This window comes from Balaenoptera musculus, chromosome 8, assembly GCF_009873245.2.
Source record: "Balaenoptera musculus isolate JJ_BM4_2016_0621 chromosome 8, mBalMus1.pri.v3, whole genome shotgun sequence".
Taxonomy (NCBI): Eukaryota; Metazoa; Chordata; class Mammalia; order Artiodactyla; family Balaenopteridae; genus Balaenoptera; species Balaenoptera musculus.
In genome coordinates this window covers 29,575,323-29,599,886 of record NC_045792.1, presented here as the reverse complement: position 1 = coordinate 29,599,886, position 24,564 = coordinate 29,575,323, and the positions used below count along the sequence as shown (strand labels likewise).

At 34.6% G+C, this 24,564-nt stretch overlaps 1 protein-coding gene across 2 annotated transcripts in view; it reads left to right on the top strand.

The window, feature by feature from the left end:
• DYNC2H1 (dynein cytoplasmic 2 heavy chain 1) overlaps positions 1-24,564 on the top strand; it is a 368,911-nt gene that overhangs the window by 197,138 nt on the left and 147,209 nt on the right. For both annotated transcript variants that reach the window (XM_036860514.1, XM_036860513.1), the window contains exons 71-77: positions 2,862-2,927; positions 4,730-4,780; positions 5,578-5,655; positions 7,440-7,571; positions 8,562-8,634; positions 19,725-19,885; positions 22,752-22,877. In XM_036860514.1, coding sequence (XP_036716409.1) covers positions 2,862-2,927; positions 4,730-4,780; positions 5,578-5,655; positions 7,440-7,571; positions 8,562-8,634; positions 19,725-19,885; positions 22,752-22,877 — 687 coding nt within the window. The remainder of the gene's footprint in view (positions 1-2,861; positions 2,928-4,729; positions 4,781-5,577; positions 5,656-7,439; positions 7,572-8,561; positions 8,635-19,724; positions 19,886-22,751; positions 22,878-24,564) is intronic.

Genomic DNA, 24,564 nt, shown 5'->3' with positions numbered 1-24,564 from the left:
GTTTTCTAAACTCTGGTTATTGACAGGTTTTGTTTTTGAAACAAATATTCAGAAAATCCTTAAGCTTGATTAATTCATTCTTGATTTTACCTAAGTGTAATTGGAAATGTGTCCTCTGTCTCTCAGTAAACTGTATTTTTAGGTTTATTCTTGAATTATCATTGTTCCTCATTACAAAATCATTGTTAAATTCTTATGGCTAAAGGGATTCATTGGTACAGCTAGGCAACCAGACAGCTGCCATAAACAGCTTTCTTCTGCCATCTCCCAGTTGGAAAATCATAGAAGATGATCCTGGTCAGCCTGGCTTAGGTCATATGGCATCCCTTGTACCATTATCTGTGGCGCGATATATTGAGATTGGGCCAACTTGATTATAGGCTGATCCCTAAGGTCAGGATGTCTTCTGTGACCAGAAAACAAAGAAAAGGATGACCACCATTACCCATTTAGTGACTACATAATATGTGCCTATTCTTGGCCAACATTTTAGAGCTTGGGCTCAGTAATAATCAGTAAAGTAGTTCATTGACTCCAGTGGATAATCTGGGGCTCAGAGAGTTGTAGAGCCTTCTCTTCTCTCCACTAACACTAGAGACTACATTACTCTTCCTTAGTTCAAAGAAAGAAATGGCTAAATAAATGTATTAATATTGTGTGTGCATTATATGTGTGTAAAAAAGAATTAACTATATTATTAAGTAATAAAGCCTTCAAAGTAATACATTTATTGTCTTGTTTATCTTAATCATTATTTCTTTACCTTAGATGAGGGATGCTATTATAATCATTTACAATATTCGTTAGTGTGTAAAATAAGCATCTTACTACTTTATACAACTAGTTACTGTTCAATCCCAAACCTGAATTCCGTTTTTTAATATTCTCTTTTTTTATATTTATTTATTTACTTATTTATTTTTTGGATGCATTGGGTCTTAGTTGTGGCATGCGGGATCTTTCACTGTGGAGAGTGGGCTCTTCAGTGCAGTGCACGGGCTTCTCTCTAGTTGTGATGCACAGGCTCCAGAGTGCGTGGGCTCAGTAGTTGTGGCACGCGGGCTTAGTTGCCTCACGGCATGTGGGAATCTTAGTTCCCCGACCAGGGATTGAACCGGTGTCCAGTGCATTGCAAGACGGATTCTTAACCATTGGACCACCAGCGAAGTCCCCAGCCAAACCTGAATTCTAACCTTCTACTTCCTAAGAACATTACACATCTCTCCCAATGATATGCCTTGCTTTTTATATATTTTAAGTCACATGGTAGCTATTTTATATACACTGTAGTTGGTTGTAACTGTTTTTCTCATACCTGAGTGATGGCCATCTGCTTCCAGTTTTTAATGCTTTATTTTCACTCATTGACTATGTTGTAGTTGTGAACATATGTTTGTTTTTTAGTTATTCACTTAATACATATTTATTGAGTACTTGCGATATATATATGTTTATATACACACACAAACATACCCAATATATACTTTTATAAAATAAATTATTCTTTTGTATTGTATTATTCAAGACACTGGATTTTTCCAACAGGGTGGTTTTCTTGCAGGCAAGGAGATCACTTGCTCGTAGTATTTACAGGAGGATCTTTTTTTGTTGAGCATATCTTTTGCATATATTGTATTGTAATATCCTTATATTTATCTGTAGGTTTATAAGCATGCACAGATATAATATTATATATGAATAAAGTATTATTTACAATATGGGAAAAGCTAAATAAAGTTTGAATTAGAACTTGGTAGGAAAGATGGTGCTTGAGCAGATGGTTTTGCTATGTTAGTAAACTGGTTGCTGTTTTTTTTTACGGAAATGATATAAGCTTATTTTAGAAAGTTTGCAAAATACACCTGAGAAAAAATAAGGAAATAAAAATAACCTGTAATCTCAAAAATAAATCACTGATAAAAATTTTGATATCTATTTCTAATTTCTTTTGCAGATATATATCTATATCTGTTTATATAAACATATTTGTTTAAATAAACAATATGAGCTATGCTATACACTTTGATTTGACTGTTATTCATGATAGACTTTTGAACATTTATTTCAGTTTTCCCTCCATTATAAAAAGCCTTGCGGGACTTCCCTGCTGGTCCAGTGGTTAAGACTCCATGCTCCCAATGTAGGGGGCCTGGGTTTGATCCCTGGACAGGGAACTAGATCCAACAAGCATGCCGCAACTAAGAGTTCACGTGCTGCAACTAAGAGTCCACATGCCACAACTAAGAGTCTTCATGCCACAACCAAAGACCCCGCATGACGCAACAAAGATCCCGCACACTACACTGAAGATCCTACGTGCCACAGCGAAGATCCCGTGTGCCGTGACTAAGACCCGGCACAGCCAAATAAATAAATATTTTAAAAACCTTGCAATGAATATCCTTATTTCTTCTCTAGGAGTACATTTATGATCCCTTGCATAAATTTCTAGAAGTGAAGTTTCTTGATTTAGGGGCATACAGAATATTCAGGAGAATATAACATACACAATGACAAATTGAAGATTACTAATGCAAAAGTTTGATCTGGTTTGTAATGACTAATCTAAACCTCACAATCATATTTCAGCTAGTTAAATCTGTTTTTTTTTTTTAATGAGATGTACACACTGATTAATCCTTAGCACTGTCTCTAAAAGTGTTAGCACTCTCTCTGTACTCTCATCCCCAACTTAGAAGAGTTGTCATATGTAGATGCCACCTGAATAGTCATTTCTTATATTGATAAAAGTAGATTATTAGATGACAGAATACAGATTTTGTGAACCAAAATTTAAGGACTATGCTTTTCCAAAAACACAAATTTAGAAAAAGCAAGATAACATCTGTTATTCTTTTCAGGCTGATCAGTTGATGTTCGCTTTGCATTTCGTTCGAGGCATGCATCCTGAACTTTTTCAAGAAAATGTAAGTGGAAGGAAAGGAGAAAAATATTAAAAGAGTTGCATAGAAATCTGGTAATGGGCTTACTTATGGTTAGATTAGAAGTTACTTAAGGCTAGAAATTACATGTCAATCTATTTATTTTTTACTTAGTTAGAAGTTTAGTGTAAGATGCTGATTTACAGTTCTACTCTCCTTTGGGTGAGCCCAGTATTCTGAAGCAATGGTAAGACAGGGAAAGAACTCTAACTTACCATGCTACCTACATTTTTCTGAACACAAGTCCACTTTTCCAGGGTACCAGAAGAGTCAGCCTTCTTATTTTCCTCATCTAAGCAGTGGAACTGATAAATATAAAAAAGTTAAACAATATGGGTATGCCACTACATTATTTATTACCTCCACTGACTTGCTCAGAGTCAGCAGATGAAGCAAGAGGGTGGGCAGTTCTCAGAAGCCTTCTTTGAGCCTGCAGGTTTATGTTAATCTTTTAATGTATAATTTATCTTTTTTTGTCTGTGACTTCATTTCTGGTCTACCATATAACCCCCTCTCAAACTTGAAAAGAATTTCCTTCAAGATAGAGCTAAGTAATCCATCTCTGACCTGCTTCTAATATTAAAAAAATTATTTGTAAGTGATTTTTCTCATTATTATGCCATTATCATTAAAGTGAGCATTCAGTAGCCAGGGTGGCAGCGAATAGTATATATGGACAGTGCACTTTGACCTAGTAACCTTTAACTCTCTATGGTCAGATTTTAACTATGCTCTGGGTTCCCCTCATTTGAATAGTTAAAAGAATGCATACCATTCCATGTGACTGTTCTCTCTTTATTTTTCTCTAACTCCACATGCTCTGGCTGACTTGTATAGTTTCTTCCAAATTTAACTTGACTCTTTTTATTTATTTACTTTGATGCCTTTCCCTCCTCCTGTATAATGTTTTTCACCATGCTCAATATGTTCTGCTGTATAAGACTTAATTTTCCCTAGTTTTCCCTCCTGGAGTATAAATAAATTATCATTGGGAAAGGAGAACAGTTTTCTTTGACTCGTGTAAAGTAGTAGTGATAATTTGTATTTTATTTATTTGTGACTGTGTAACTTCAGTAGGGAGAATGAGTGGTCAGAGTGGGTGGAGGCAGGAAGTATGTTGCTTTGGTAATTTTTCCATATTGCTCTCAAATTTTAATATGTCTTGGCTTTATTTGCTGGCCAATGTGTAACAAATAATATGGTAGTGCCCATAATTATCTGAATGGGTAACCCAGAGTGAAGACATAGATTTTCTAAGAGCTCTAGATTCTGTAACACTTGATAAATTTTGATTCCATGGGTTAATTTTTTTTTAAAAAAAGGAGTAATGGCAGTCTTCTCCCAATATGTTGGAAAAGATAAGTTAATGGTAGTACTTTTCTCTATTTTTCCCAATATACACAATTTTTAAACTTTTGTTGCACCTTACTGCTTATCTATTAGTGAGGAGTAGTATATAATAGGAAAAATTAAAGGTAGTGACAAATGCTAATTGAATAAGACATTTAAATTTTTAGATGTTGAGACTCACATGTATAATGTAGTTCTATTTTTGTCTCAAAATTATTCTAGTAGATTTTGTTTTAATGTTTTATGTTGGTATGGTACATGAACTCATTCTTATAATGTTAATGTAGTAGAAGTGGGAAGGTATGAAAAGAGTTTTTTTTTTTTTTTTTCCATGTTTTTAGAAAGCTAAACTGTAAGCTGTCTTATGGGGAAATTTAAAAAGATTTGTTAAATGGTTAGAATATTTTTTGTGTGTTTCTCATATTTTTATTTAATAGGAATGGGATACATTTACAGGTGTGGTTGTTGGAGACATGTTACGGAAAGCTGTAAGTTAAAATAACAAAATTATTATTTCACTCTTAGCGAAAATAATTCTGACTTTGATTTCATGAAATATAATTTGCTTGAGAGAAGTTTTAAATTACTGTTGAAATTATATTTTGATTAGAGGACTATATCCTTGCCTCTATTGCCCTAATAGAAAATGGACCTATATGTGTTTTTTTTGTCCTTGAGGACATGTATTCTTTTGAGAATATTAATTAAATATAAGAAACTAATATGGTTTCTTTTTTTCAGTGTATATATATTTGGTTCCAAGAACACTTTTGTAATTCGAAGAAGATCAAATCTCGTAACATAACTAGGAAAATTTTCTTATATAAGTAAAGTTAAAAATTACTTCATTTAACTTTTGACAACTTTATTCAAATTTAGCTTTTTCTCTAGTAATTTTCTATTTAAACATGGAATGGATAATATTATTCTTCAAAGCAACCTATCCAAACTGTAATGCGAAACCTAGATTACGTCTGAAATGCAAAATATAATTTAAAATAATATAATTCTATGGAAGTTTCTTATTACATTTGCGTTTTTCTGAAGTTTCACAAAAGATTAAGCCCTATGTAAATGAATGTAACATTTGTCTAAATGTTTACCAGTACCTTACGTTATGTAGAATTTTACCATATTGACTTGTAAAATAGATAAAAATTTAAAAATACATAGAATGAGTTTTTTTTCAAAATAGTGTTCATAAAATTAGCTGGTTAATTTTTAATTTTTTTAAGTCTGAGTTTTACCAGATATACTAAGGAAAATAATTGCTCTTATTAAAAAGGACTCTCAACAAAGAATACGTGATCAACTTCCATCTTGGATAGATCAGGAAAGAAGCTGGGCAGTGGCAACATTAAAGGTATTCCTCTTCTACTATGAGTGATTTATTTTTTTCGTATCTGAGTTATTTCTGTTTATATTTTTATGTGCTACTTACTCATACTCAGTGTTGATATTTTTGTGAAAATGATGTAAAATCCCTGGGTAAAAGAATATCCAAGAATTATTCTGATTAGTCCTTTAAACAATTTTAATAGAATGCAAAAAATCAATAATTATGAAAAATAGTGAGAATTTGAAGAGATTTCTGGATTATTGGGCAGGACCTCTGAACTATTTCATGAACTCCTAATGGCAAACTTAATAATAATCAACATGATACAGTTAAAATTGTTTGAACAATTGATCTACTGAGAGGTTACACTTGGGAAAAAATCTTAACTGTGTTAACCTAAAAATTATAACGATGCTTGTTTTCACATACTAATTTCTTGTTAAGTAAAGAAATGCAAAACATTTAGGAAAGGGGGGCTTTCCTATTCAGAGAAAGTTTATAATATACATTAGTGTTTTATTATCATTTTAGTTTATAAAACATTTTCAAATGAATTATCTTATTCAATTATCACACAAACCTTAAGAGGGAGGTATTATTAACTTTCTTTTTACAGATGAGAAATAAGAATCAGTGCAGCGAGTTGCAAAATGCATGAACCTATTTTCTTTTCAATTTCATACATATTTTTGAGGACCTGTTATGTGCCAAGCATCATGTTAAATACTTCAGATGCATTATCTTATTATCACAATGACCTATTGAAGAGGTCATAATTATGCCTGTTTTTGAGAAGAGCAAGCTGAGGTGTAGACAGGTTGAATAATTTATCCAACATCAAATAGCTGGGAAGTTTTGGAACTATGATTTTAATTCAGGCATTCTGACACCACATTCCTACATGCCTTTGATATGTAGGTTTTCCAAATATCGTGTTTTTTTCCTCTCTTTCTCTCCTTCCTTCTTTCCCCTCCCCACAGTTTTTTCCCCTGGTATGACTTGGGTGGTGAGGATGGGGGCATGGGGAAGGAAAAGCCTAACTTCCAACAGTTCTGTCTGTGTTCTTTACTCAGGCTAAAGTGTTGTTTTTGTGGGGAATGAAAGACAAATATATTTCTCTCAAAATCTGTTACATATGTTTCCATTCTTCCTTTCCTTTCCCTGCTTTTCTTCACAACTATTCTAATGGTACAGTAGCACATGGTTAAAACGGTAGGGGTAGCCAGCAGTTATTGATGACTTACTATGTTCAAGGTATTCTGCAGAATTTGAAAATGGATCATCTCATTAGATATTTTCAACATTGTGAGGGGGCTACGGTTGTTGCCCTCATTTAACAGATAAAGAAACTAAGGCCCAGAGTGATATAGTCACTTACTTATGGTCACTGAGAAAGTATAGAGTCAAGATTTGAAACTGGGCATATTTTTACACTCTAACGTGGAACTCCATTCTGGCAATGGTTAAAATTTGCACATGGTTTTAATGAAAGTATTCTTTTCTCCACAAGGTGGAGATAGGTACAAATGTTTTTATGTAGAGAAAAGATTCGTTAACTTGCAAGTATTGATTTAGTACTACTTTGGAAATATTTGCTTTTATTTAATTCTGGATTAGATAAGTCTGCCATACTGTTTCTGACCTAGAAGTGATTAAATAAGCCAACACGAATTAGAAAGCAAATGGTAAACATCAATAATTGGTTTCCATTTACTTTTTTTAGTGTGTGTGTGTATTTAGTATGGATGTGTGTGTGTGTATTTATATTTGCTTGTAGCTCAGTATATATGGTTATTTTTATTTTTTAGATTGCTCTCCCCAGTCTTTATCAGACCCTCTGTTTTGAAGACGTAGCTTTGTGGCATACTTATTATCATAATTCAATGTGTGAGCAAGAGTTTCCATCTATTCTTGCAAAGAAAGTTTCCTTATTTCAACAGGTAAATTATCTAAATGCATAAATGTATTTAATGTTTCTCTTGTCACTCAGAAGCCATTTAAGTAAAAGCTTTGCCTTTAGGGTGTCACATAACCTTAATGGGCATATGTGGGAAAGGGCTTTCTGCTTTTGCCACCTTGTCCAGACACTGAAATCACTGGCAACGTTTCTTGGTAGGGTGCCTCCCACTGTAGCTTTTCTTACTTCCTCTGCCTCTGACCCAAGGGGAATTTCTCAATAGAGAACACGTCTTACCGAAAGAAGTTAAGGTATAGATTGTACAGGTTCTTCACTCTTTTCCCAGGGTTCTCTCTAAGGAAAAGACCTTATGGTGAGGAACAGGGAACTTTTTTTTTCCATTTTGTTTCGAAATAGAATGATGAAACCTACTGGTGGGTTCCACTCAGTCTTTTGGCTAGACCAAAGTCTTAGGTTGGAGAGGACACAGGAGTTGACGCTCCAGGAAATGACGCTTCCATTTATATCTCTTAACTAGGCTGCTGGCTGTGCTTCTGCCCCTTGTTGAATTCTATTTCACCAAGTGTGTTTAAAAACAACGAAAAAAAAAAAAAAAAACTGAGAAAAACTTCATTTGAAAACTTAAACATCTAGGAACAGATAGATATGATTCAGCATAAAATTGGTAGTTTGAAAATTTTAGTTAAGAGTTTTATGCCTCTGCACTGCTGTCACCAAGAATGCTTTACCTACATACCCTTATTTTCACCTGCCATTGGGCCCTTTATTAGTTCCTGAAGACATAGCTAATGCTATGACCCTTACATGCTGATGTTTACTTTTGATGATAGATCTGATGAATTTTAGTAATATTTTGGCTATTAAAGACGTGTCTTTTTACATACCTATTGTGACAGTTTTAGGCATAGTAAATATTGCGGTAAACATTTGTTTAATTTAACATTAACTATTGTTTAGTTACAGCTGTTGTAGGAACTTTATTATTTAAAAATACTCTGCACTTTATTTTAAGGTTCTTGTGGTACAGGCTCTCAGACCAGACAGATTGCAAAGTGCCATGACTCTATTTGCATGTAAAACTCTGGGTAAGTACACTTCTTTTCTAGAACTAGACCAGTCACCTAAATTATTTGCTTTTAATTTACATTTTATTCTATGCTGACCTTAGTTTAGAAAGATTATACATTTTTTTCCCCTTTATCCTACTTATCTTACAATCTCTACCTGGTTTTTTTTTTTTGTTTTTTTTTTTGTTTGTTTTTATTTTGGCCACTCCACGGGGCATGTGGGATCTTAGTTCCCATACCAGGGATCAAACCCGCACCCCCTGCACTGGAAGCATGGAGTCTTAACCACTGGACCGCCAGGGAAGTCCCTTGAAGTAACCTTTTACTAGCATTTTTTGAGAAAATAGAAGCAATAAGACAGAAAATTTTTATTTCCCACTAACAGTTCTACCAGCTACCTACACTGGTACTCATAACTCATTCTGCTTTCCCTTCTGTTACTCTGAATGAATGTCCTTGCTCCAATTAAAGGCCAGCCATTTGCTCTTTCCTTTTTCATTCCTGCCATTATCCCTTTTTCCTGCATCATCAATTTCACCTTCTTTACTAGATCCTTTCTGTTAGTATACAAACATATTTTAGTATCACCTGTCTTAAAAATGCTGCCCATGACCCTCTATCCCCTTTCTGTCATCCCATTTCTTTATTTTCTTCTACAACAAAACATCCTGAAAGTGTGTCCGTAGTCAAAGACCACAGTAATCCATTTCCTCAACTCTTATTCTGCCTTCAACTCATTCTATTTGTACTTCCTCCCTAAAGTTCCACAAGATTGCTCTTGTTAAGGTTAATGAGGTCTTCTTCCATATATCTATTTCCAATAGTGACTTCTGTGCTTTTGTCTTACTTGATGTCTCAACAAAGTTGTCCATTTGTTCCTTCTTTAAACACTTTCTGCTTTCTTCTCTTGATTATTATGTTTCCTCTTTCATTTCTCAATCCTTTTAGGATTTTTCTTTTCGCTTTCCTTTATTGGTTGCTTCTCTGTATGTTGGAGTATTCTTCCTTCCTTCTAAATGTTGGAGTATTCTTCCTTCCACTGCAGTCTTGCCCTGGGTTCCCTTCTTTCATTACTATACATTCTTTCATGACCTCATTCAGTTCCTGACTTTAAATATCATTTGTAAATTACTGACTCTTATATCTCTTATTTCTAACCCCAACCTCTCTGTGGAATTCTAGGATCATATATACAGATGCTCATTTGATGTTTTCTTATGAATGTCAGATGACCAATACAGAACTTTTGATTTGCCTGTACTAGGATCCACTCAGTTGCTCAAAACAAAAAACCCAGAAGTGATCCTTTCTCTCTTTTCGTTACTTCGTATACCCAATCTACCAGCTAGTCCTTTTGGCTCCAACTCTAAAACTTACTCTGAATTCATTTACTTGGTGTCATTACTACCAATCTAATGCAAACCACCATCATTTCTCACCTCATTTACTGCCATAGCTTTGGCTCTATCTTCATAATGTGGAGAATCTAATTACTTCTCATACTTCCACTACCATCTACCACTTTGTTCAAGCCGCCATCATATCAGGCTTTCTTTCTTTCCCACTTCCAGTTTATTCTCAGCATAGCAGCTAGAGTGTCTCTTGAAATATAAGTTAGATCATATCACTTCTCCATTCTAACTCTCTGATGGCACCTCATCTTTCTCAGAGTTCCTCTTACAGGGTCTTACAGGGTCTTACCTCTTCTGGTCCTCTTCTTCCCCTCAGATCTCATCTCCTATCACTGTCACCCTTGCTCAATCTTTTCCAACCACAGTAGCCTTTTTCCTGTTTTTCTAGTGCCGCAAGTTTGTTTCTGCAGTCTCAGGGCCTTTGCACTTGCTGTTCCTTTTTCCAGCAGATTTCTACCCCCAGTTATCACCCTTGCTTCTCTGCTCAACTGTCATCTTTTAAGTTAATACTTTCTCTGAGCACTCTCTATATAATAACATACTCTTTCCTCAGTTCTCCATATCCTCCTTTGCCTTGTTTATTTTAACTGTTATCACCATCTGACATATTGTTATTTACCTGTTTATTAATTTCCTTTTCCCCAACTAGAATATTAGCTGCATGAGGGCACAAGCTTTGTTTTGTTCATGGTTGTGCCCCAGTGCCTTAAACAGCTTCTGGCGCATGGGCACTGTAAGTGTGTGTTAAAGAGACCGCTTTCCTCATTGGTCTCCCTGCCTCAGTTTGCACTTCCCCTTCAGTCCATTCTCTCCAGAAGGCTGTGTGAGCTTTTAAAAACTTAAATCAAATCATCTCTCTTTTTTGCTTAAAATCTCCAAAATCTTTTCAAAAAACACTTAGAATGAATTCCAGATTTATATATGATTGATGCTTGAACAGCATGGTTTTGAACTGTGCAGGTCCACTTTTATGCAGATTTTTTTCTAATAGTAAATACTACAGTACTACATGATCCGCAGGTAGTTGAATCTGAATATGTGGGACTACGGGTATGGAGGAACCGTGGATACAGAGGAACTACGGATACAGAGGGTCAACTCTAAGCTATGTTCAGATTTTTGCCTGTGGACGGTCAGTGTCCATAACCCCCCTGCATTGTCTACGGGTCAACTGTATAAGCTTACAAAGCCCCACACAGTCTGGCCCCAACCTTCTTCTCTAACCTCATCTTGCTTCCTTCTTGCCTGCCACTGTGCCTTCGTGGGGGAAACAGCCTTAGGGCTTTTGCACTGTTTGTTCTCTGTTTTTGTTTGTTTTTTCTTTGTTATTAATTGTTGGCTCCTCTGTATCATTCAGATGTTAATGTTGCATTTTCAAAGAGGCCTTTCCAGGCCATGTAATCAGTACCAACACATCTACCTGCTTTAATTCTTTACCCATTTCTTCACACTAACTGATATATTTCTTGCTCATTTATATATTTTTTTTGTCTGTTCCTATAACTCAAATGCAAGTTTAAGTAAAGTGAGGCAATTTCAGAGAGGTTCTTAGGAGGCTATTCTTTTCTCACCCATGTAGTCTTTAAAAATATGCTCTTTGTGCCACATTGCACATGACCTTTCTTATTGAATTTGTAGTTTGACCCTCTACCTACTCTCTGGAATACTTCTGTATTGTATTATTTCATCTCTAGGTTAAATGGCATTTAAGGTTTAATGGCAGTAAGTGAAAACCTCATGATATGCACATATTCAAATGCTTTGAAAGTTTAATGTACTTCTAAAATTATACTCTACCTATTTCTAAGCAAAAGCTATATATACTGGTATATGGCTGGATGACTTTGTATTTGGTCAAGTGGTTTTATTAATACAGTTTTTATATAAAATTGGAGGTTTTACTGTATGAATAAGTTTTAAAAGTTCATATTGCTGGAAAATGACAAGCACTTATCTTTTTAATCAAATTTTAGAGATTTGATTTCAAATGTAATTTCTCAAACATTATTCATATGGAAAGACTTTTATTAAGTTTTAGCAATCCTTTTTATAATCTATAAACTTTAAAATAGTAACTTATGAAGATGCATTTATGAAAGTAGTTTTGGTTTGAAGATTTAAGTTAGCAGAACACGCCTCAAAACTTTCAGGCGTGCTGCTTTAATATAATCCTACAAACCAAGCCTTGTGTACTAGCACAGTCTACTGCATTACTTTTTCAAAATAGCAGTTTTGAATCTACTGCCTTACTTTTTCAAAATAGCAGTTACCAGATGCAGATATTCTGGCTTCTGTAATTCTAATTTAATAACTATTCTGAGCACAATATTATGCTGTGTGTATTGAGGTATTCATGTTCACAGAAGATGGTGCAATAGCTACAAGAACCAGTAACTTCTCAAAGGTTCTTCATCAAAAAGTCTTTTTGAGCCTTGAAACTTTCCTAGTTTTACATTCCTCTACTTTTCTTATCCATGCTAACATCCCATCCCATGATCTTTGCTTCCATAGCTCAATCTGTCCTGTGAAGTCTGTGTCTAAGAGAAAGGGAAGGACGTAAGGAAATGTGTATTCATTTTCTATTGCTGCTGTAACAAATTACCACAAATTAGCAGTTTAGAACAATACCCATTTATCATCTCATAGTTCTGTAGGTCAGAAGTCTGGTAGGCCCTCCTGGTTTCTCTGATCCAAGTTGCCCAAGGCTAAATACAGGTGTTGGTCATTTGGACTCTTATTGGGAGGTTCTGGGAAGAATCCATTTCCAAACTCACTCAGCTGAATTTGCACCATGCAGTTGGAGAATCGAGGTTCTTTTTGTCACTTTGAGTTTTTAGAAGTCTGTCTCAGTTTTTAGAAGCGTTTGCATTCTTTGATTGTATTTGTGGCCCCCTTCATCCTTCTTTATAGCCAGCAATGGCAGATTGATTTCTTCTCATGCTTCACATCTCTGACCGCCCCCTCTGCCTCATCTTTCCTGTTCTCTTTTCAGGCTGCATCTCTTTGACTTTAAGCTGGAGAAGTTTTTCTGCTTTCCAAGGCTCAAGTGATTAAATTGTCACGCTTGGATAATACGGGATAATCTTATTTTAAGATCCATGACCTTAGTTACATCTACAAAGTCCTTTCACAGAAGTACCTAGGTTAGTGTTTGATTGAACAGCCAAGGGGTAGGAATCTTGAAAGTGATCTCTTTAGAATTTTACTCTACCACAAAATGTTTGACATTTTTCGTTTGTTTCCAGGCTTGAGTATTATTGCATTTCTAAAGAGTATTTTCCAATTTAATTGGTTGATGTGTGTTAGGTTAGATAGTGGTTGTCAATTTTCCTTCTTTTTATTGATATTTGTGTTACATTTTAAGAGTTGTCTTTTCTCTCTGATAAAGGAAAAGTAATTTTCTTATCAGTCTCTTTGTTAGGGAGGATGAGATGAATGAGGAAGAATGAATCAATTATACTTGCTAACTATAATAGTTTGATAGTAATTTGCTGCTTTCTTTACTCAGGTACCTAAAAAGTACAGGAGCAATATTCTTTCCTTTTTAAACTGCAAATTATTTCTTTTTTATTATCTCAACATTTTGTCTGAGTAAAATAAAATACAGTAAAGGTTAGAGTTATTTCGTTGACTTATTTTTAGTTCTTTTTTTCTTTTGAGAGAATTGATGTATTTTAACCGTCAAGGTCAAAATATAAGATCTCAGTGATTTACAAGTAGTTTTATACTTTGATAATTCACAATGCAATGAACATTTTTGGCTCTTTAACTTTATTGAATAGTTTTGAATGATTGACACTGACAGTTCAAATGCTGGCGTGAGTCAAAATTAGTTGGGTTAATAAAACCAATGATTATATATAGACTAAGTTCACTTAAAGTGCAATGTGGATTTTACTGGAGTTTTTTGGGTGGAATGGCTAACATGCAATTTGCAGTAACATGAGTGTCACCTGTGTTATCTTAAACAGTAAAATGTTTTTCATGAGTTTTTTCTCTAAATCCAAAATGTTCCAATACTTTGAAATATTGTATAAAATGGATTAATGAATATATATTTATCTTCTGTGGGATTTTAACATTAGAAATAGTAATTGAATTTATGCTTGGCTCTGTATACAAAATGGTGAGCAAAACAGATATAATTCCTGCCTCATGGAGTTTAAAATGTCTGTTAAATTAAGAAATGATATGATAATCATTTTAACTTTTAAAAGATAATTTCTGTATTGGCATGTATTTTCCAAATAAAACATATGTTTCAGTCAGTATACGCATGCCTTGTTTTATTGCACTTTGCAGTTACTGTAGTTTTTACAGATTGAAGTTTGTGGCAGTCCAGTGTCAAGCAAGTCTTTTGGCACCATTTTTCAAACAGCATTTGTTCAACTTGTGTCTCTATGTTGCATTTTGGTAATTCTCACAATATTTCCAACTTCTACATTATTATTATATTTGTTATGGTGATCTGTGATCAGTGATCTTTGATGTTACTCTTGTAATTGTTTTTGAGGTGCCAAATAATGCCTACATGAAACATTGAACTTAAGTGATAAACATTATGTGTGTCTGACTGCTCTACCACCCAGCTGTTCCCCCCATCTCTCCCCCTCTCCTCAGGCCTCCCAATTCCCTGAGACACAACAAATTGAAATTAGGTCAGTTAATAACACTAAAATGGCCTCAAGGAAAAGGAGGAGTCATGTGTCTTTTTCATTAAGCTTAGTGAGGAAAGCATGTCCAAAGCTGAGATAGTCTGAAAGCTAGGCTTCTTGCTCCAAACTGTTAGCCAAGATATAAATGCAAAGGAAAAGTTCTTGAAGGAAATTAAAAGTGCTACTCCAGTGACACATGACTGATAAGAAAGTGAGACATTCTTATTGTTGATATGGAGAAAGTCTTGGAGGTCTGGATAGAAGATCAACCCAGCTACAACATTCCCTTAAGCTAAAACCTAATCCAGAGAGACGCCCTAACTCTCTTCAATTCTATGAAGGCTGAGAGAGGTCAGAATGCTGCAGAAGAAAAGTTTGAAGCTAGCAGAGATTGGTTCATGAGCTTTAAGGAAAGAAGCTGTCTTCACAACATAAATGTGCAAAGTAAAGCAGCAAGTGCTGATGTAGAAGCTGCAGTAAGTTATCCAGAAGATCTAGCTAAGATAATAAGTGAAGGTAGCTACACTGAACAATAGATTTTCAATGTAGATGAAACAACCTTCTATTAGAAGAAGATGTCATCTAGGACTTTCATAGCTAGAGAGGAGAAGTCAATACCTGGCATCAAAGCTTCAAAGCACAGGCTAACTCTCTTGTTAGGGGCTAATGCAGCTGGTAACTTTAAGTTGAAGCCAATGCTCATTTACCGTTTTACAAATCCTCAGACCCTTAAGAATTATGCTAAAAATCTACTCTACCTGTGCTCTATAAATGGAACAACAAAGCTTGGATGACAGCATGTCTGTTTAGAACATGGTATACTAGATTAAGCTCACTGTTGACCCACTGCTCAGAAAAAAAAAAAAAAGTTTCCTTTTAAAATAATACTGCTCACTGATAATACACCTGGTCACCCAAGAGCTCTGATGGGAATATACAATGAGATTCGTGTTGTTTTCATGCCTGTTAATACAACATCCATTCTGCAGCCCATGGATCGAGAAATAATTTTGCTATTCAAGTGTTGTTATTTAAGAAATGCATTTTCTTAGGCTATAGCTCCCATGGATAGTGATTCCTCTGATGGATTTTAGCAAAGTAAGTTGAAAACCTTCTGGAAAGGATTCCGCATTCTAGATGCCATTAAGAACATTCACGATTCATGGGAAGGGGTCAAAATATCAATATGAACAGGAGTTTGGAAGAAGTTGATTCCAACCCTCATGGATGACTTTGAGAGGTTCAGGACTTCAGTAGAGGAAGTCACTGAAGATGTGGTGGAAATAACAATAGAGCTAGAATCAGACATGGAGCCTGAAGATGTGGCTGAATTGCTGCAATACCATGATTAAAACATTTATGGATAAAGAGTTATTTCTTACAGATGAGCAAAGAAAGTGACTTCTTGAGATGGATTCTACTCCTGGTGAAGATGCTGTGAAGATTGTTGAAATGACAACAAAGGATTTAGAATATTACATAAACTTAGTTGATTAAGCAGTGTCAGGATTTGACTCCAATTTTGAAAAAGTTCTACTGTGGAACAAATGCTGCCAAACAGCATTGCACGCTACAGAGAAATCGTTGGTGAAAGGAAGAGTCTATTGATGCATCAACCTTCAGTGTTGTCTTATTTTAAGAAATTGCCACAGGTACCCCAGCCTTCAGCAGCCACCACCCTGATCAGTCAGCAGCCATCAACAATAAGGCGAGACTCTCCACCGGCAAACAGATTACATCTTGCTGAAGGCTCAGATGATGGTTAGCATTTTTTAGCAATAAAGTATTTTTTAGTTAAGGTATATTGTTTGTTTAGACATATTGCTCTTGCATACTTAATAGACTACAGTATAGTGTAAACATAACTTTTATATGCACTGGGAAACCAAAAAATTCATATGACTTGCTTTATCACGATGCTCACTTTATTGCGGTGGTCTGGAACTGAACCCGCAATATCTCTGAGATATGCCTGTAGTTGTTAGAAAAGATAAGGAGAAATATATTATATCAGAATTACCTATCCTTCTCAGGAGCATTTGCAACAAACTGACAGTAGCTCATACTGCATATAATAAAAATGTTTGTGGTCATTTTATATGAAAATATCTTTATATACATTTTGACATATTCTTATCACATAGTACATCTAATTAGAGGTCTATGAGAAGATATAGAGGAGTAAAAAGATGAGAAACACCTGTTTTTCCATCATTACAAGATAATCATCATTAACATTTTTATGTACACCTTTCTATTCTTTTTAGGCACATAGATGCATATACAATATGGTATCATGTTGCCTAATCTACTTTTCTTTTCATGGGTATACTATTTTTATTTTATCCACATTTAAATTTCACCATCCAACACTGAGCTCAAGTATATGCTGGCCATATGTTCAGATTTTTGAAAGAAAGATAAATGGACAGACGGCTTTAATCGTTTAATATGTTAAACATTGCACAATATTCAACAATTAGAGAAAGTCTAGGGGATGGTATAACCATATACCTTTATATATTTAGGGCCACAAGTATAGGGACAAGCCCTACAATTTAAGGAAAATCCTGCTCAGGACTGAACAGAGAGGTCCTTGGTTGCTGACGGACTCTCCCCTTGACTTCAGACTTGAGACAAACCAAGGCGTCTGTCAATATACAAAAACTACTGAATTCAGGAGAAGCAGGAGCAATAGGATAGGTATTAAGGAATTGGTTCTTGCCAATTAGGATTGTGGTGGCCAGTCTGAAGCGAGCAGAGTTGGCTGGAGGCTGGAAATATTGCAGCTCTAGTCCAGAACAGCAGTCTAGAGACAGAACGGTTAGTGCTTTCTTCAAAAATTCCCAGTTTTCCAAACAAGTTCCTAGGATGATTTCCTCAAACAGTACTAATTTACTTTTAAGTGCATGATCTTTTACTTCACCATTTTTGTAACTTCAGTTCCTTTATATCACTATCAGAAATTACTCATTCAGACTACTGTTTTTAAAAACTTGTGTTTCCCCCAGTTTTTAACTAATATTAAAAGCTACAATGAAAATTCTTGTACATACTTCTGCATTCATATTCTGAATTATTTCTTGAATTAATTATAATTTAAATTACTGAGTCAAGGGCAATGCGCATTTTTAAGACTTTTGATGCATTTTATCATATCACAGCACATTTAATTGGCCTAGAATGCTTATGAGAATTTATGAATAAATAAATGAACATATGAAAATAAAAATATTTATTACATTGCCACGAGTATATAAGAATTCTTTTCTATTACAAAGCATGAGTGTTACCAGTTTAAGTTTAATTAAAAACAAAATTCATAAGATATGCCTCTAGAAGCAATTCATCAATTTTACATGGCTGTTGGGGTAAATTTCACCTAGTATTAGGAATATTTCTGTCTTTGAAAATCCTTGCTTAGCATTGTTTATTGCTGCTGTGAAGAATACAGGGGAAGAGTTCAGGTGTGAAATTTGTCTTTTCAGGATGGTCATCTAGAAATGCCTGTTTTAGCCCATCTTGATGGCATTGAATTCATATTTTAAAGTGTTTGTTACAGAAGTCCTTTAAGAATGTCTTTTCCTGCTGTTTTAGGATTTCTGAGGTACAATATTATCTATTCATTTCTACACTTGAGGATATAAGGAAGCCCTTCTTTCCTCTGTATTCATTCTGTTACATTCTAATCCTCTATTTTTAAACCCTTGTGTCATACTCTTCTTTTTAGCTCAGTTCAGACAAGTGTATTTTTGATTTTTAATTGAAGCGGGTTTTCTTTAGCTTGGCTTTTACCAAATACGTTAATAATGGAAACATTAAAATTTTAGCAGAAGAGTTTTAAATATAATAGTGAAGTTATAATTTCTTGTCTGTGTAGGACTTTACAGTTTGTGAAGAGCTTCAGAATAGAAAAAAACACAGATGAATTACCTTGAATACAGTTAGAAGTTAGTGGCTGGGTGGTCTTTGGGAAGACATTCAATTTTCTTGAGTATGCTTAGCATAGAGTACGTGATGAGTAAATAGAATCTATTTTTATTTTGTATCCTATTTTGCCTCCAAATGACCTATGGATTGTTTTATCCCTGTTTTTTTTTAATTTTATTTTATTTATTTATTTATTTATTTATATTTTTGTCTGTGTTGGGTCTTCGTTTCTGTGCGAGGGCTTTCTCTAGTTGCGGCAAGCGGGGGCCACTCTTCATCGCGGTGCGCGGGCCTCTCACTATCGCGGCCTTTCGTTGCGGAGCACAGGCTCCAGACGCGCAGGCTCAGTAGTTGTGGCTCACGGGCCTAGTTGCTCCACGGCATGTGGGATCTTCCCAGACCAGGGCTCGAACCCGTGTCCCCTGCATTGGCAGGCAGATTCTCAACCACTGCGCCACCAGGGAAGCCCTATCCCTGTTTTACAATTGAGGAAACCAAGGCACAGTGCATTTTAGTGATTTGCATAGGGTCATTTAGCTAACAAACATAAACTGAGAGCTATATTTCTGTCTCCAAAATAAGCATATTTTCATTCTATACCACTTTTTTTTTCTCTTAATGCAAGGACATAAGAAATAACTCTTTATCCTATATCATGACAGTGATATTATTTACCACATCATGTGGAAATCTGATTCCGCATATGCATGGCAGAGAGTAGGCTCTCAGTTATCATATAAATGAATGAAAACCTGTATGGTAAGATGGTTGGCTTCAGTCTTCTTTTGTAGGGAGAGAATTGTATATTAAGACCACAGTGCTGATTGTGTCTGTTGAATGTGGTAATCAAGGTACCTACCTCTTAACTTTGTTGTTAGGATTAGATGATGTCATAGATGTAAAGCATTTAGAAAAATGCCTGGCACCTTGAGCATTCAATAAATGTTAGTTCTTACTAGTATGTGAACGATTTTAGAGTGAGAAACCTTTAATATGTATAGGATTATAGTTCACTTAGTTATTATCTGTTATATATCATGTAATTAGTTTTAATAGACTTTTTCTGGTTCATGTTGCTTTTTATTTGTAATTTCTTTAATATATCTTTTAGGACTGAAAGAGTTGTCCCCACCTCCTCTAAATCTCAAACGTTTATACAAAGAGACACTAGAAATTGAACCCATATTGATAATCATTTCCCCGGGTGCTGATCCTTCTCAGGAACTCCAAGAACTTGCTAATGCTGAGAGAAGTGGAGAGTGTTATCATCAGGTCAGTACATATTACCCTGCCGTTTTTGCTACAGCTATTGATCTTCCTGCCATACTTGATTCTATTAGTGGAACAGACATTTTTTGTTGCGGTGTGCCAACTAATGTCCCTGGAAAGTGTCCGCATCCTGATCCCCAGAAGGAACTTTGCAAATGTAATTAAGTTAAGCATTTTGCGATGGAGAGGTTATCCTGGATTATTCATTTGGGGCCAATATAGTCATAAAGGTCCTTTTAAGAAGGAGGCAGAAGAGGCAGAGTGAAGGAGGGAGATGTGATGAAGCAGAGGTCAAAGAGGTGAGAAGTTGCTGTGCTGCTGGCTTTGAAGATGATAGAAGGGGCCACAGGCAAAGAAATGTAGGTGGATTCTAGAAGTTCGAAAAGGCAACGGGAGGATTCTCTCCTAAAGCCTCCAGAAAGAACAGCCCTGCAGTACTACCTTTATTTTCGAACCCTGACACCTTGATTTAAAAATAGATCAATAGAAGAGTGGTACTTCTAACCTCCAGAAGTCTGATAAGATAATATATTTGTCTAATATAATACCATTTTGTCCTGAGCTAAATTTCTTAGTTTTAGTTTGTTCAGATTAGCACCTCTTTTTCAATTCAGTAGGCATGTAAGTTTGAAAATGAATTAATTTACCCTCAATTTTTGACATGTGAAAAAAATCTTTTTCATTGGGAAAATAATTAATAATGATTAAAAAAGCAGAATACTTTCACAGCAACCAAAAATTGACAAGTGAGAATGTTATGAGGAATATAAGTAGAAGATAGCAAAATAGCAGAGAGTTAGGCTTAGTTGTACAGGTTTTGCACTAACTCTAGGGAGTTTCATTCAATCCTGGTTATAGTGTATTAATATATTAGGACAATATTCAATTGTCAGTGAGATGTCTTGAGGAAGGGGAGCCCTCTTCTACAGGCTGTATCTGTTAGCAGTGATATTGGCAGAAAGATAAAACTATTTGCACTCACTGTAAGTTTGACTGTATGAATTTCTAGACTTTTGTGTACTTGCAAAATTTTTTAATATTGTAAAACCTTTAAATACAGATGTATTTAGTCATAAATCTCCTGTTATTTTAAAGTTTTTGTTGCTATGCTGAATGTATGTCCTAAGGATAATAATATATTCTTAATGCAAAAAATTAATTTTCATTTCAAGAAACTGTGGTTTTGTTTTGTTTTTTGTTTTTTGACGTAGGGGCTAACCATCTTCTTGACATTTCCTGTTGTGCTTTTTAAAAATGTATTTTTTTTCTTAGAGTATATGTTTTCTTCTAAGGTTTCATGAACCTTTAAGCTGTTTTCATACAATTTATGCCTTATAGAAAAATTTGAGTTCCTGTTTTTAGCTACCATTTCAGTTCAGCAAACTACTTATTCTTTTTTTTCCCCTCTGATTCTGTTGTACATGCCTTCAACTGTTTCAAGGTTTTTTTTTTGCATTTTAATAATGGCAAACTAATACGTGCATCTAAACAGTTCAACCAGTATTTGCTTTATCCCTCCTATTTGCTTAGTTGATCTGGGTTAGATCTTGAAAATTAAAAAGAAATCAATATATGAGTATTTATTACCTGTTTTGTTACATGCTTTTGTATGCAATGAATTAGATGCATGGTTCCCACTCTCAAAAACTTTATAGTCTAATTGAAAAGCAAAATCAATACTTGTAAAAGTCAACTAAAAAACAATGAAATGCTATCTTGTATTCATTATGAAAAGAGAGATCACTGTGGTTTGAAGTAGTCTATAACAGTATTCTTCAAAGTGTTTTGACCATATACCCAATAAAATATGAGGACTCTCAGTAAATGTGTATCTCTCATATATACAAAGACAGATACAACTGTACTGATACATAAGTATTATATATATTATCCTTAAAAAGACATATGGAGGAGTTTAAACTTGGTATAGTAAGTGGCATGCAACCAGTTTAGATCCTTGACTAAAACTTTTTTATAGAATCCTAGACTTAAGTAGTCTTAAGTAGACTTAACTAGTCTATTCATTCAAATAATACAGAAATCTTATATACTGAATCTATTTTCTAGGGTGTTTCGGCTTCTGCTTGAATGTTTTCTGTTTTATAACGTGGTCTAGCCTATTACATGAGTGTCCTAAGGGCAGATAGACTATAGGGATTGGAAATACAGGAATGGAATTCCAGTGAGATCAGTATTCTCCTTCCCTCTTCCTCTCCCATCTCTTCTTTTTCTCCCCTCCCCCTTTCTTCTTTTCTCTCTCTCTCCTTCCTGCCTCCTCTCCCTGAAAAAGAACAGAAGAGCAGAGGGCTAAATGTAGAGTCTTGAGGCCCAGCATATTAGGGTCTTCTAGACGCTGAAGGGCTAGGGAATTACGCAGTTCAGTAGACCAAGTAGCTTGGGAGCCAAATTTGTGCAATGTTGGAGCAATTTTTTTAAAAGAGAAGCAAATTTCAAGGAAGCAGTATTGCTAATGTTTAATCCCTCAAAGAATTCAACAAGACAGTAGTCATAAAAAATTATGTTTTTAAAGGTCCATGTTGGAGAGGGTAAGAATTGCAGGAACTAGTGTGATGAGGAACAAAAATCTATTCAGTAATTCTTTATACTGTTCTATAACTTGCAGACCTGTAATGTTAATACCTTTACTAAATGGAATAATATTAAAAATCTGCCACTGATGTAAGGACAAAAACAAGGCAATTGTTGGAAACAGCAAGAGTCTGATATTTATTATTAAAAGTTTAAAACCCTGATTACAGTACTTGAGTTAGTTCAGTATGTATGGCAGGATAATTTGAAAGTCTTATGTTACAACATGTTATCAGATCTGGTTTTTTTTTAGTTTTGTTATTTGTTTTTGTTTTTGCAGGTTGCCATGGGTCAAGGTCAAGCTGATTTAGCAGTTCAAATGCTAAAAGAATGTGCCCGAAATGGAGACTGGCTCTGTTTGAAGAACTTACATCTTGTGGTATCTTGGCTGCCAGTTCTGGAAAAGGTAGATTCAGATCAGTGTGGTGCAAATAATATCTAATATACTCAATTCAGTAATCTCCAAGGAACATCAGTATTAAAATATGTCATGCACAATTTATGATGTCTTTAAAAAAATTAGTATTTGTTGGGGAATCATTTAAAATCTGTTACATATTTTCTTCTTAAATATATGTACATTTGTACAAACCAAAATGGATCTTTTAATAAGAAATCTATAAAAATCTCTTTTTTAAAGGCATTTAGAGGAAGTCAAAAAATTAATCAGGACTGAAGGGGAGGCTTAGAGAATTTTTTCAGATGAAAAATAGGGAAATGTTTTAAAGAATTGTAGAAGACCTATTTATAACATTAAATTTTCTTTATGCTTTTGTTCTGTTGTATCTGTATGAGGAGAAAAGATGTAGAGGAATCAGAGAGAACTACAGAACACTTCCTAGGTGCTAAGGAGGCTGTGTATAAATGGAAGCAATCATTTTATTTAACAAAAATGGGCCCAGGACGAAAAAACTTTAAGACAGAACAAATTGATGTGTAGGTTTAAATGCAAACCTGGTATTAAGTCTAGTGCTTATTTAAGAAGAAAGATGAATATGATTTTGGGTAGTCATAGATGACACTGAAGACAAGATGTGATTTAGCTAAGTGTAGAGGGGAAAAAAATTGTGGTTAATTCTAGCAGCACAAGTCGAGACATAGTGCCTGCCTAGTACAAAGAATGAAGATGTCCTTGAATGTCCTGGAAGGGTCAGGCAGAGAGATGTGGGGCAATAGAGTTAGATGGCTAGGAAGGGGCAAGGTTATGGAATACCCTCAAAATCGTGCAGAAGTGCTTGGAATTTTTGTCCTAGGACACAGAGTCAAAGGAGGTCCTTAGCAAGGGAGTTAATAATTAATTAATTAAATTAATCTGGCAGAAGTTATTCAGAATAGAACCAAACAGAATAGAGTGGGAGGCCATAGCCTAGTTGTAGTATGTTGAAAATTTGTGTAATGTGTTGAAAATAAATTGGCAACTATAGCACTTTACATAAAACATGTAAGCAGTTAAATAATCTTTGATGAATGAGTTAATGACTAAGTGAATGAAGTGATAGACCATGATGACTTACTACTTATCAGAAGAAGATGTAGATTTTGGAACTGAGATATATATGAATATTCAAGTAATTCCATTATTACTACAGTTTTCTGTAAAAATCACAAATGTATAAAATATAAAATTTATGTCAGATGAATTACATATGTTTCGAAACATAAGGAAGACTTGTGAATACTTGAATCCTGCTTTCTGTTCCAAACAATAGATTGATAGCTATTAATCTATGTAAAATATAATTACAGTTATTATTTTGGAATCAAATCTTAATTAGGACTTTTTGAAGCATACATAGGGTAGATGATATTATAAAAGTTTTAAAAAATTTAAAAATGTTTTGCTTTTCTTTTGGGAAGTTTGGATAAATTGTTTGGATATAAATTTATGTTTATTTTAAATTCAACTGTATCACAAATGTATTGTTTTTTAAATCTTTTTTTAAAATATGCTAACCCAAAGCAAAATTTTATTCCAATTTTACATTTAAAAATTATTATTAGGTATAGAAACATTTTATAATTTACAATTTTAAGGAAGCACAATGTTTTTATGGCAGTTCTCTTGCCATTTTTTGTCATCTTTACACTTCACA